This window comes from Theropithecus gelada, chromosome 3 (assembly GCF_003255815.1).
Source record: "Theropithecus gelada isolate Dixy chromosome 3, Tgel_1.0, whole genome shotgun sequence".
NCBI lineage: Eukaryota > Metazoa > Chordata > Mammalia > Primates > Cercopithecidae > Theropithecus > Theropithecus gelada.
The window spans coordinates 55,980,096-55,995,390 of NC_037670.1; the positions used below are offsets into that span (position 1 = coordinate 55,980,096).

At 37.1% G+C, this 15,295-nt stretch overlaps 1 protein-coding gene across 1 annotated transcript in view; it reads right to left on the reverse strand.

Annotated features, from left to right (window-relative positions):
• Positions 1 to 3,679: 3,679 nt before the first annotated feature.
• LOC112621609 (zinc finger protein 736-like) overlaps positions 3,680 to 15,295 on the reverse strand; it is a 36,686-nt gene continuing 25,070 nt past the window's right edge. The window contains 4 exon segments of the mRNA XM_025381056.1: positions 3,680 to 3,999; positions 4,093 to 4,653; positions 4,732 to 5,403; positions 15,024 to 15,116. Coding sequence (XP_025236841.1) covers positions 3,680 to 3,999; positions 4,093 to 4,653; positions 4,732 to 5,403; positions 15,024 to 15,116 — 1,646 coding nt within the window.

Sequence of the window (15,295 nt, forward strand, 5' to 3'; positions counted from 1 at the left end):
TTTTTTTTTTTTGAGACGGAGTCTCACTCTGTTGATAGGCTGGAGTGCAGTGGCATGATCTTGGCTCACTGGAACCTCTGCCTCCTGGATTCAAGCAATTCTCCTGCCTCAGCCTCCCAAGTAGCTGAGACTACAGGTGCATGCCACCACACCTGGATAATTTTCTTTTTTTGTATTTTAGTAGAGATGGAATTTCACCATGTTGCCCAGGCTGGTCTTGAACTCCTGAGCTCAGGCAATGCACCTGCCTCGGCCTACCAAGGTGCTAGGATTACAGGCGTGAGCCACTGCACCCAGCCTACAGTGCTTTCTTAAGTGGGTCCCCAATCGTGTTCTCCTCACTGGCTAAGACTTTTCAACAAGGGTTTCCCAGTACCTCCTACAGGTGCTTTGGGGCTGGAAACAGGTCTATACCTCCCTGGGATGGAGCTCTTAGAGAAAAGGGCATGCTGCCGTTGTTGCTGTTTTGCAGAATTCAGTGGTGTTAAAGTCAGGTACTGGAAAATCTGAGGTGACTAGAAACTGCAGTGGACACCAGCACACTGCAGCAGCCCTTCAGAAAAGTGGCCAGACTGTGACGTGAGTGCCTTTTCTCATATATTCTCACCAGGCAGGTTCTCCAGGCCTGGGCCACTAGCCAATTTTTTCCAGAGCTATTGAGCCAGTAGCAACTTAGCAACTCCCGGGACAGAGCCTCCAGGGGCAACTGAAAATATTTCTGCCACTGCCTCTGCAGTAGAACTGTCCTTGATACCCTCAGACTCATGAAAAATCCAAAACCCTAAGTGCCTTACTCACACCTCAAACAACCTGCAGTTTACCCAAGAAGAGGAGGCCAGTCCGTCCTCCATGGGTCCCACAAACAACACACTGCTCATCACCAAACAGTGAACAACTGACTTGGCCAAAAGCACAGATCCTCCATCCTGGGTGGACTGCACTGAGTGGTTGCTGGCCTACACATCTCTGAGATGCATCCCCCAGAAGTCAAACAAAGAGGTGGGGCAGCAAACCAACTCATGTGGTGCCCAGAGGGTTGAGCGCAAGAGCATCTGTAATAAAGTATGGCCACTGATGGCCGTATCTCCAGGCTCAACTTTCTCCCATAAGAGTCTTTATCTTAGAACTGTTGGACCTAATTTCTGCAGGATGGTCTTGCAAATCTGAAGAAGCTGGTCCAACTGAGCACTCCTTGGTCTGCTGGCCTCTCCCAGGGACCCAGTCTGGCCACAGCTGCTTACAGAGCAGTCTCAGGTACATTAGGAGCCCAGACCAGAGCACATGCACTGGTGGGCCATGCCTGACCCATGAAGAGCTCCAGCAAGGCAGCCCCTATGACTGCACCAGCCCATGTGTTTCTTCCCCATGCTGCAACTTCCCAAGACCATGGTAACTCCCTATATGACTTTGCTGGCACATGTCTGCAAAGGTGAGTTTGGCTTTGCTTGTCCCACCATCAAATGGAAATGCAATATGCCCCTGCAACCCCCAGCAATTGCCATTGTAGATGAAGCTTTGGTGAGTAGAGAGCTAGAAAGTCCCACTCTGGCCTTTGTGGTAACACTGTGTGGAGAACAGGGTATCTTCCCACACTCTGAACAATCACTGCTTCTTGGGGGACACAGAGAAGGCATCAAAAACTTCACTGGCCAGCATCCTGCCCCTAGCCAACATCACCCTTAGTGCAACAGCACACACAGTCTCTCCCAGGTAACCCCGACTCCCCTCCCAGCTGCTTTGCTCCTGTCACTGAGGTGAATACCCAAAGACAGGCAGAAACCCCATATCCACCAGCACTCTGCTACAGCTGTGGCATCTTAGTTCCAGAGAGTGGCAGATTCCAAATCACAAGGAGTCACAGAACACAGCTGGGGCTCAATACAAGTCCCCCAGAGTTAGAGCATACAGACTCTGAGTTGTGAGCTGAGCATTGCCTCCTCTCCACCAAAAAAAACAACTCCCAGTAGCAAAGCTTGTTGGCTGAATCCACTTTTACCACAATCAAATACTCAAGACCATCAAATAGGATCCAGAAAACCAAAACCCCATTCAAGGTTCAGCAACTTCAAAGATATTCCCACATGGATGAGAGAAAATCAGTGCAAAAATGTTGAAAACACAAAAAACCAGAGTGACTTCTTTCATCCAAATGACCAAATTACATTTCCAGCATGGCCTAAGATGACAGAAGCAAAATTCAGAATATGGATAGAAACAAACTTCATTGAGCTACAAAAGTAAGTTGCAATCCAATGCAATGAAGGACAAAATTGCAGGAACTGACGGAAAAAACAACCAGTCTAGAGAAAAATATGGCCAAAGTAATAGAGCTGAAAAACACAATACAAAACCTTTAAAATGTAATCGCAAGTATTAATAGAAGAATATGCCAGGCAAAGGGAAGAATCTCAGAGCCTCAAGACTGGCTTTCTGAAATAAGACAGACAAGAATAGTGAAGAAAGCAGAAAGCAGAAAGAACAAAACCTCTAAGAAATATGGGATTATGTGAAGAAACTAAATCTATGATTAAAGAGAGTGCCTGAAAGCAATGGGGAGTATGAAAACAACTTGAAATACTATTTCAGGATAACATCCATGAGAACTTCCCTAACCTAGACACAGAGGCCAACATTCAAAGGCAAAAAATATGGAGAACCCTGGTGAGATACCCCACAAGGTGGTCATCCCCAAGATACATACTCATGAGATTCTCCAAGGTGAAAGTCAAAGAAAAAATATGTTAAAGGCAGCTAGAGAGAAAGGCCAGGTCACCACTAAAAAGATGCCCATCAGACAACAATGAACCTTTCAGCCAAAATCCTACAAGTCAGAAGAGATTAAGGGCCAATATTCAGCATTCTTAAAAAAGAATTCTAACTCAGAAGTTCATATCCAGCCAAAGTAACCTTCAGAATGAAAAAATAAATATGATCATATTCAGGTAACCAACAGCTGAGGAAATCTGTTACCACAAGACCTGACTTACAAGAGCTTCTGAAGAAAGCACTAAATAAGAAAGACTATTACTAGTCACTACAAAAACATACTAAAGTACACAAACTGCTGACACGATAAAGCCACCACATAAAAAAATGTGCAAAATAGCCAGCCAAGATCATACTGACAGAATCAAATCTACACATATGAATACTAACCCTAAATGTAAATGGGCTAAACACTCCAATTAAAAAACAGAGTAGCAAGCTGAATAAAGAATCAAGATCTAACGGTATGCTGTAATCAAGACACCCTTCTCAAATAAGCTCAAAAGAAAGGGAAAAAGAAAAATCTACCAAGCAAATAGAAAACAGAAAAAGAGCAGGGATTCCAATCCTAGTTTCTGGAAAAAGAAACTTTAAGTCTACACAGATTAAAAAAAAAAAAAAAAAAGACAAAGAAGGGCATTACATAATAGTAAAGGGGTATATATGCGCACAACACAAAAGCACCCAGATTATAAAGCAAGTTCTTAGAGACCCTCCAAGATGTTGAATGTTCTTCAACAGTCATTACATTTATACTGCATTTGCTCAGCATTAAGCCTCTGATGTTGAACACACTATGATGACTTATTAAAGCCTTCTCCACATTTTTAACACTGTGGAGCTTCTCTCTAGTATGAATTCTCTTATGTCTAATGAAGTGTGAGAACGAGCTCAATGCTTTGCCACATTCTTCTCATTTGTAGGATTTCTCTCCAGAGTGAATTATCTTATGATTAGTAAGGACTGGGAAGCTCTTAAAGGTTTTGCCACATTCTTCACATTTGTAAGGTCTCTCTTCCATATGAATTCTCTTGTGGTTAGTAAGGGTTGAGGAGCCGGTAAAGGCTTTGCCACATTCTTTACAGATGTAGGGTTTCTCTCCAGTATGAATTCTCTTATGTTGACTAAGGGCCAAGATACACATAAAAGCCTTTCCACATTCATTACATTTGTAGGGTTTCTCTCCAATATGAATTCTCTTATGTTGACTAAGGGAGAAGATCGATGTAAAAGCTTTTCCACATTCATTACATTTGTAGGGTTTCTCTCCAGTATGAATTCTCTTATGTCGAGCAAGGTGTGAGAACCACCTTTAGGGTTTGTTACATTCTTCACATTTGTAGGGTCTCTCTTCCTTATGAATTCTCTTGTGGCTATTAAGGGTTGAGGAGCCGGTAAAGGCTTTGCCACATTCTTCACAGATGTAGGGTTTCTCTCCAGTATGAATTCTCTTATGATGACTAAGGGCCGAGATACTCGTAAAAGCCTTTCCACATTCATTACATTTGTAGGGTTTCTCTCCAGTATGAATTCTCTTATGTTGACTAAGGGAAGCGAGCCATGTAAAAGCTTTTCCACATTCATTACATTTGTAGGGTTTCTTTCCAGTATGAATGATCTTATGTTTAGCAAGGTGTGAGAATCACCTGTAGGCTTTGTTACATTCCTCACATTTGTAGGGTCTGTCTTCCGTATGAATTCTCTTGTGGCTATTAAGAGTTGAGGAGCGCATAAAGGCTTTGCCACATTCTTCACAGATGTAGGGTTTCTCTCCACTATGAATTCTCTTATGTTGACTAAGGGCCGAGATACATGTAAAAGTGTTTCCACATTCATTACATTTGTAGGGTTTCTCTCCAGTGTGAATTCTCTTATGTTTAGTAAGGTCTAAGAAGCATGTAAAGGTTTTGCCACATCCTTCACAGGTGTAGGGTTTCTCTCCAGTATGAATTTTCTTATGTCGACTAATGGCTGAGATCCACATAAAAGCTTTTCCACATTCATTACATTTGTAGGGTTTCTCTCCAGTATGAATTATCTTATGTTTAGCAAGGTGTGAGAACCACCTGTAGGCTTTGTGACATTCTTCACATTTGTAGGGTCTGTCTCCAGTATGAATTCTCTTGTGTTTAATAAGGGTTAAGGAGCAGGTAAAGGTTTTGCCACATTCTTCACATTTGTAGGGTTTCTCTTCAGTATGAACTCTATTATGTTTAGTAAGGTTTGAGAACTTTTTAAGAACTTTAGCACATTCTTCACATTTGTAGCATCTCTCTGCAGTATGGATTCTCTTCTGTATGGTAAAATCTGACAACCTACAGTCTTTGCCACATTCTTCACATTTGTAACATTTCTCTCTGCTAAAAATTTTCTTATGTTCAGTGAAGATTGAGCACATCTCAAAAGCTTTGCAACATTTATTACATTGACAGGTTTTGCTATGGGTAGTTGACAAACATTGATCAACACCATTGTAACTGCTTTTCTGCCCCTTGCAATTACCCACACTTTGGTAGTCTTTCTTTAAATGTAAAGTATTAAGGTCACAGCTTCCATGCTTTCTAAGAATCACCTTTTCAAATGAATCTTTTATGTCATGCTCTGGCAATACCTCTGCAGTAAAATGAAAAGAGCCAGTTGGAAAAAAAAAAGAACAAAATTTCTCCCTCATTTCACTCAGGTGAATACACTTTACAAATATAGAACTACACAAAGCACATTAACAAGGTGACACAATAAAATATCACAGTCTGTTAATTCCTTTATAGACGTATAAACTTAACAGAAATATACTGACCAACATGCCTTTGTGAGAAGTCTAAGAAGCACCCCAAGTGAGCAAAATGCAAAGAACCACACAGAAGTGTAATAAAAGTATTTCATATTTACCCACCACAGCCTTTCTTCATCCCCTGATGACCTTAAATATACACTCCCAACTCCTGTCTTCCCCCTCCAAAACTAAATAAAATAGTGATACCTATGTCCATGCTTCTGGCTTTTTGAGACTTTACCAAAGACTAATTTCTGTATTCCATGACAGTGTTGAAAGGAAAGGTGGTATACTTTGACAGTTTCGGACAGCGGAGACCAAAGGTAAATGACTGTTACAAGAGAGGAATGACTTCAGTATCACAGACAGACAATGGATATAGCAAGTGACTACAGGATCTCAATAAGAAACATGAGGAATGGCCAGGAGTAGTGGCTCATGCCTGTAATCCCAGCACTTTGGGAGGCTGAGGCGGGCAGACCACTTGAGGTCAGAAGTTCAAGACCAGCCAGGTCAACATGGTGAAACTCATCTCTACTAAAAATACAAAAATTAGCTGAGTGTTGTGGCAGGTGCCTGTAATCCCAGCTACTCAGAAGGCTGAGGCAGGAGAATTACTTTAACTCAGGAGGTGTGGGTTGCAGTTAGCCAAGATCACGCCGTTGCACTCCAGCCTGGGCAACAAGAGTGAAACTCTGACTGAAAAAAAAAAAAAAAGGGAAATCTTTTTTAACTAAAAACACATTCCCAGAGAAAATATCCATAGTACCAGCTTGACAGACTCCAAGAATCTCCAGCCTAAAAAACTGGTATCATATTCCCCCAGACAAAAGCCACTTAATAAAGATCTTGACATGTGGCTTTTTATTATACAAATTAGAATCTAAGATTACAACAACAAAATTCTAAGCAAGAATACTATATCCAGCAAAAGTGTCCTTCAAAATGAAAAAAAAAAATCTAACCATATGATGATCTATATCAAGACCTAATTATGTCATGTCTTCAAGAGACTCACTTCAGAGCTAACAAAAAAAATAGACTGAAAATGTCTCGATGAAAAACACATTCCATGCAAGTGTTAACCAAATGAGAGGAGAAGAGGTAACAATTTATTAACTCGAAAACTCTCATATTTCATATAATTGAAGTCAAAAGTCACAAGAGAGAAAGTAGGACATTCAATTATAGTAGGAGGGTTCATTCACTCAGAATCTATAAATATATCTGACAGTTTTCACAGACACATAGAGCAAACATTGACAGAATTTAAGCAAAATTAGACAGCAATATAATAATGGAAGGATACATCAATACCTCACTTTCAGGAATAAATAATAAAGACAGAATATCAATAAAGGAACAAAAAACTTGAATGCACTACAAAATAATTACACCTAACAAATGTACAGACAGCAAAATACACATTCTTTTCAATTACTCATGAAACATTTTCCTAGATAGACCACCTGTGACACCACAAAAGAAATCTTAACAATTTTTTAATTGAAATTTTACAATTATTTATGGCCTAAGTGGAATGAAACTAGAAGTAACAGAAGAAATGCTGAAACATTTAAAAATATATAAAAATTAAAACACATACTCTTTTGCTTTTCTTTTTTTGTTTTGAGATGGAGTCTCACTCTACCACCAGGCTGGAGGTGCAGTGACATGATCTCGGCTCACTGCAACCTCCACTTCCCAGGTTCAAGTGATTCCCCTGCCCCAGCCTCCCAAGTAGCTGGGACTACAGACATGCACTCCCATGCCCAGCTAAGTTTTTGGTATTTTAGTAAAGACAGGGTTTCACCAGGTTGGCCAGGATGGTCTCAATCTCCTGACTTCATGATCTGCCCACCTTGGCCTCCCAAAGTGCTGGGATTACAGGCATGAGCCACCACACCCAGCCAGCAACATACTTCTGAGCATGCTCTTTTTCAAGGGTTGGAAGACATAATATTGTGAAGATGTCCATGCTGCTTAAAGTGACCCACACATTCAACACACCGCTTTTCAATTCTAAATTTTACTTTTCCAAAAATAGAAAAAAAAAACCTCACAAAATTACACAAGATCTCAAGGGACCATGAAAAGCCTGACAATCTTTAAATAGAAGACAAATATTGGAAGCATTACACTTAATAATTTTCAAACACAAAACGAACCTATAGTAATCAAAGCACTTTGGTATTGGTATAAAGGTAGAACACCAATTGGTATAAAGGTAGAACACCAAAGTAATGAAACAAAATGCAGCACAGACATAAACTCTGGAATATACTGTCAAGTGAGTTATTTGCACACTACACTGAAGCATTATTCACAAAAGCCAATAAGTAAAATTAGTTTAAACTTTCCTTACCAAATGGATAAATATAATTTAAAATACAAAAAAAGGAATATTAATTAGCTTTTAAAAAAGCAAGAAATCTTCTAATATCTATTATAAAGACAAATTTTGAAGACATCATGCTAAATTTAATAAGCCAGACACACACACACACACACAAATACTGTATGAATCTACTTACATGGAATATCTAAAATAGTTACATTCTTAAAAATAGAAAATAGAATGATGTTTGTAAAGGTCCAGACAATGGGAAAAATCAGTAGTGGATTCATGAGTATAGCATATTTCTTTTATAAAAACAAAAATGCTCTAAAGATATGTTGCTAACAAAGTCAATATACTTAACAAAGCTGAACTACATAATTGAAAACATTAAAGATTATAAATGTGCTTTCTCTCTCTTTCTCTCTCTCTCTCTCTCTCTCTCTCTCTCTCTATATATATATATATATATATATATATTTTTTTTTAAGATGGAGTTTCATCTTAGATGAAACTGATGCCTAGACTGGAGTGCAGTGGCACAATCTCGGCTAACTGCAACCTCTGCCTCCCGGGTCCAGGCGATTCTCCTGCCTCAGCCTCCGGAGTAGCTGGGATTACAGGCACATAGTACCACACCTGGCTAATTTTGTATTTTTACTAGAGATAGGGTTTCACCATGTTGGCCAGGCTAGTCTTGAACTTCTGACCTCGGATGATCCACCCTCCTTGACCTACCAAAGTGCAGCAATTACAGGTGTGAGCCACCACACCTGGCCCTTGTATTTTTCACAATTAACAACAAAGCAATCATTGACTAATAACAATAACAGCAACAAAAAGCAAATACACAAGTCATAAAATGGGGGCAATGTTTTACACAGGCAAATAAACACAGAAATAATTATATTGGCAATATATGGATGACTGATTCAGATTGGTATATTATGCACTGCTAAGTTGGGATATTGCTGCTACTACTCAGGTAGATAGCACAGTACCCAATAGGTAGCTTTTCAGGTCTTGTCTCTTTACTCTCTTCCTCCTCTAGTGGTCCCCAGCTATTGTTTCCATCTTTATATCCATGTATACCCAATATTTAGCTCTCACTTATAAGTAAGAACATGCTGTATTTGGCTTTCTATTTTTGCATTAATTTACTTCAGATAATGGCTTTCGGCTGCATCAATGTTACAACAAAGAACATAACTTTTTTTGACTGTGTAGTATTTCACAGCATATAGGTAACACATATTTATCCAATCCACCACTGATGGACAACTAGATTGATTTCATGTCATTGCTATTGAAGACAATAAAGTTTGAATCACTAGTACATAGTGAAAGCAATAACATTTTAAAGAAAATGCATTACAATCATTCATAAAAAACTTCGATGAGAAAATATGAAGAAATAGGCCCTTAACACTGGACATATCTATTATGTCATTAATATATAGCTGCTATTTTAGCACAAAATGTAAAGGCAATAAGGTGACCTTTGGAAGCAAAGCAAAGCATTACATTACTAAATAATATAAACAACATAAATATAGTACAATATGATATAAAATAAAATGAACAATTAGAAATAAGTTTATATAATTATGTAGACAAAGTTTGAGAAAAGTTGATGAAAATACTGATAACTTTTTGTATGTAGTAAACATAAACATATAAAAAAAGATTTTAATATATGTGGTGTGCCTATTATCTAATTCACTTTTCATATAACATATATTTAAGCACATTAGCTCAGAACTTGTGAAATTACAGGCATAGTTGGTATACAGCAAACCAGAAAGAAAAAATACATATATAGGACACAGCCCTAGTAATCTTCATAGTAAAGATAAAATTTAAAAAATAATAGTTATTAATAGGTAACAATTTGGAAATTATATGCTGGACAGTGTTCTAAGTAACCTATGGTATTAGTGTTTTTAGGAATTCTGTGAGCTGGGTAGATAAAATCAACTATTCCACAGTAGAGGTATTTGCCATATAGCATTTAAATTTCTAAACTTAGTTCCTGCTTTAAAAAAGATACTTTCAAAGTGAAATAGGTGTTTAGATTTTCTTATACTTAATCAGATGCTTTAGGCTCTGATAAAAGTTCTCACTTTCATTTTCCGTATAATGAATTGACTGGAAATTATAAAGCAGAAAACATATGACATCTGTCCCTAGCCTCTCTCAAATCTCTTGACCAAATCTCAAAGTCTTCCTACTTCTCTCACAGATGTCTAACATAAGACACAAACAGATTTTTAAAAACAGCTTAACATAGTGGTCTCCAAAAATTTGCACAAATTTTCCAGATCCCTCAAAGAAACAGAAGAGCAGTTAGATCATTTAGAACCTCACAACATAAAAAGAGGAGTTTGTCTCTCACTGTGAATGCACCAGCACATTATTAAATGAACTGAAGACTTAAGAGAATTCAAAAGCCTAATAAGCATACATCAAACGATTTTCTTCCATGACAGTAAGAGGCTTTTCAAGAATCAATTCCATTGGAGAACAGCTTCCCAATCCACATTTTAAACTCTTGTTTTCTCCTTCACCTTTGGACATTTCACATATGTTATCTGCTAAATCATTCATATCTATCTGAGTGTATGGCTATTCTCTCCACTCTTCTCAAATTCCAGTAATATTTTCTATGCTGCAGAAGGTAACCAGGTCTAGCTTAAAGACTTTCCAGCACAACCTTTCTTTCCCTCAACAGCAACTGGGCTAAGTAAAGCACAATCAACTCCCAGTATTACCCTCAGGAGAGATCTAGAACAGTGGGTCTGTTTAAAGTTCTGAAATTATAGGAGATGGTCTAATCAATAAGAGTCTGTCTCCCTTAATATGAAACTGCTGGAGTAATGAGAATTATAGCTTGCATGTATTAGATGAAAGATGAATGCTTGTTGCAATAGTAGAGGAACTGCAATGCCACAGTCAACCAGGGAAGCAAAAAATTATAGAATCTGAAAAGAAAATGAGAAAAAAAATCTCCTTAACTTAGAAATTACACACAAAAGTCCAAAGACACAAATGAGAACATGTTTGTCAAGCCTGGCTCACTGCTGTAGCCAGTCTTTAAACAAGTCTTTAAATATTAGATTATTTTCAAGTTTCCAAATTTCATAAAAGGATCACATGACATAAAAAAAGAAAATATACCCCATTTGAAGAAATAAATTTCCAAAACTCAATCCTTAAGAAAAGAAGATCTTTGCATTATCTGACAAAGACATCAAAATAATGATACTAAGTATGCTCAATAAGAACAAAAACAAAAGAACCCAGAAGAAATTGTGGAACAGAGAAATAATTGTTGAAAAACTCTGTAGAGTCACAACAGAATAATTGACCAGAAAACAAAAATCAGAAAACTAAAGACATGTTATTTATAAATATTGAGTCATGAAAAACAAAAACAAAAAAAATTGAAAAACATCAACATGGAATATGTAACTTATTAGATATCATTAAGGAGACCAATATATTCATGAAAGGATTCTTTGAAGAAGAATGCAGGGGGAAAGTCGTAGGTAGAGAGGTTATTTGAAGAAAAAAGCAACTAAGAACTTCCCAAATTTCAAGGTGATGAAAAAAAAATGCTACCAACCAAGGATACTTAATCTGGGAGAAATTTACTTTAACAATAAGAAAAAAATAAAGACTTTCTAATATGAACAAAAGGTAAGGGTGTTTGTTACCCTTAGAAGAGTCTTATAAGAAATACTACACGGAGTCCATTATGTTGACAGTCATGGTGGTTCACACCTGTAATCCTAACAACTTTGTAGGCTAAGGCAGAAGCAGCATCATTTTAGGCCAGGAGTTTGAGACCAGCCTGGGTGATATGGTGAGACCCCTTCTCAAAGAAGAGACCATCATAATAATTTTGTTTTTCAGGGAGAGGGTTTTAAAACCTGCTAGGGCTAAAGATTGATTGGAGTCATTTCGAAAAGGCAGGCCCTCATTCAGGTGGCAAACGTGAAAACCCTTGGTCTTGGCTGCAGACTAAGAAATGGGTCACCCATTTTGACCCCAGTTAAAACTCTGCCGTGACTCCATAACTATCTCCAGTTCCTTCCATCCATAGTCTAGGAATGGTTCTGCACATCCAGGGTCCCAGAGAAGGATGCCTATTTGTGGTTACAGTGGTAGGTCTGCAGACCTTGGCCTTTACTGTGCTCTCTCAAACAGTTCAGTGACTCAGTTTCAGCATGGATAGTCACAGTTTGTGGCCAGTTCTGCCAACCTACGTACACAGAGAGTGACCTGGGGAAATCCGGCCACATACTCAGTAAGAAACACACATCAGGCCCACCACATACCAACCCTAAAGCACAACATTGCCCTAGAGCTAGCCCTACAGATCAAAGTCCTAAACACAATTCAGTCTGCCAAGAAATAACACATGATTAACAACTACCCAGGCTCCTGGTAACAAACCCACAAAAGGCAAACTCCACAACAGAACAAGAAGTAGCCATGTGACCCACGTATAATCCCTCTGTACTGCATACCCAAAAAGATTCTATCAGCTAATTGACCCAAGAAAAGATTTTTATCTGCTGAAATAAGTCTATAAAATTGGAAAATTTAGATTCAATAAATCCCTTATTAAAATTTTAGTAAAATTTTTCAAAGTAATAGAAAATGCAATCTTAAAATTTATATGGAATTACAAGAAACTTTGAGTAGCCAAAGCAGTTCTGAGAATTAAAAACAAAGCTAGGGACATTATACTTTCTGATTTTAAACTACATTTGAAGACTATTGTAATAAAAACAGCATGATCTGTGCATAAAAATGCACATTGATATCAGTGGAGCAAAATGGAGAGCCCAGAAACAAATCCATCCTTGTAAGATCAACCAATCTTTGACACTGAGGCACTGAGAATACACTATGCAGAAAGTACAGTCTCTTCCATGCTTAGGGCTGGGAAAAGGGAATACCCACAAGTAAAAGAATAAAATTAGACCATTTTTCTTACACTGTATTTAAAAATTAACTAAATATAAAATAAGGACTCTAATGTATGACAAAATTCTTAATAATCTTAAAAGAAAACATATTAAAAAACCTTAATATTGGTCTTCAGAATAAATTTTGGGATACGACAGCAAAAGCACAGCAATAAAAGCAAATACAGACAAATTAAGCTGCATCAAACTGAAACACTTCTGCACAACCAAGAAAAAAATAGAATAAGAAAACCATATCTGATAAGTGCTTAGAATCAAAAATATATAAGAAACTCATACAAATAAAAGGTAACAACTATACTAATAATAGTAATAATAACAAGATGTAAAAGATAAGCCAAGGACTAAATGTTTATTAATGAAAACATTTAATTGGGCAACAGGTATATAGAAAGGTGCTCAATGTCACCAATCTGGCAGATGCAAATTAAATTCATGGTGAGATACTACTTTATATCTGTCAGGATTGCTAATATCAAAAAGAAGATTTGTAACAAGTGTTGACAAGAATATATTAAAGAAAAGAAATGCTTTACCTTCATGGTGATGTGTAATTTTTCAGAGACATTATGAAAACCACTATGAAGGTTCTTTAAAAATTTTTTTAAATAGTACTACTGTAACTGTACAATTTAGCTATCTCATGTCTGCATATACAATAAATTTACTATCTCAAAGAAATACCAGCACCTCCGTGTTCATCGAAGCATTTTTCGCAATTGTCAAGATAGGAAAGCAATCTAAAGTGTTTGTGGAAACTGACTGCACAAAGAAAACATGGTATATATACAAAACAGAATAGTATTCAGCCATAAAAAGTACGAAAACCCTGCCATTTCCACAACATGGATGGACCTAGATGACATTATGCTAAGTGAAACATGAAAGAAACACAAAGTATAATCTCACTTCTATGGAGAATATAAGGTTGGACTCCTAGAAGAAGAGAGTACAGAGGTGAGTGCTAGGCCCTGGAGGTGGGGAAAGTGGGACATGTTGTTCAAATGGTACAAATGGTCAGTTAAAGACAAATAAGTTATGGTAGCCTAATGTACAGCTTTATGACTATAGAAAGTAATACTGTTAGGTATGCTGAAAATTTGCTGAGAGATCTTAATTGTTCTCACTACAAAAAGGTAAGTATGTAAGTTCATAAATGTGTTTGTTCACTAATTTGATTGTATTAATCATTTCATTATGTATACAGATATAAAATCAATACACTGTATACAATATATAGGTATTCGATTATTTGTGAAAAAACTTTGTTACTGAGATTATATACATGTGTGTCATACACATACATAAATGTGTTTATAAATATATACACATATGAATGAGTCACAGTAAGCTTTATACTAAATAAAATCACAAAACGATGTTATTTAAAATAAAGTTAAAATTGAGAGTTTAATACGTACTCAGCAATGTTTCAAGCTCCCCAATGACATAGTATATTTAATAAATGTATGAAGTAGATACACTGAACTATATTACAGTTGAGGACTTTGGCCACATTTACCAATATTTGTTTATATGAAAAGAATAATATTTGAAGTAACACAATTTTAGAGTTGTTTCATTTAGGGAGATGCTTACTGTTTTGATATAATTACTGAGTATAAATTTCCATAAAATCACATTTGAAGCCTCCACAGAATAGAAAATTATAAACCAGCAAGCATACATCTTTTTGTGGTGTTCCTGGGATTTCTGATCCAAACTGCAATTATCACCAAAACTTATATATTTAGACATTATCCAAAAAGAGAACTTAAAAAATGGTTTAATATAGAGTTTCTCAAAAATACAGATATTGCTGTTTCTCCCAAGCAATGGAAAAGCAGTCAAATGACACATTTTCTTTTAAGCCATGAAAAAGACTTTCATTAACACTGTAAACTGAAAGAAAAAAAAAAAAACAGCAACAACAACAAAGCACATTACTGAAGGGGAAGTAGAGTGCTTGGAAAATTCACAAGAACGGGACAAAAAATTCCCCTATGTTAAAGCGAGAGAAAGAAATGAAGGCTTCTCAGAAACTATTTCCACTGGAGCAGAGTTTCTGGAAGCATGTTTAAAGGTCTGGCTTCCTCCTTGACATTGGGTTCTGTCATTTGTGTCATTTGCTTCATTCACTCCCACCTACCTGGGTGTTTGGCTACTGTCTTCTGTCTCTTCACATTCCAGGGCTTTCTTTGCTCCAGACAGGTAATCAAGTCTGGCTTAAAGATAGCAAGACCTGTTTTAATAGAAAAAAATAACATGACTCTTGCTAGGATAATCCGATTACCAATCTTGTACTGTGCTATGCTCAGTAGAGAAGAAAGAATATTATAGAAGACTCTAGAAAATTAATTCCAATTTACTGTTTCGTAATATAAACTTTAGAATATTTAGAAAGCATTTTAAATGTGTGAG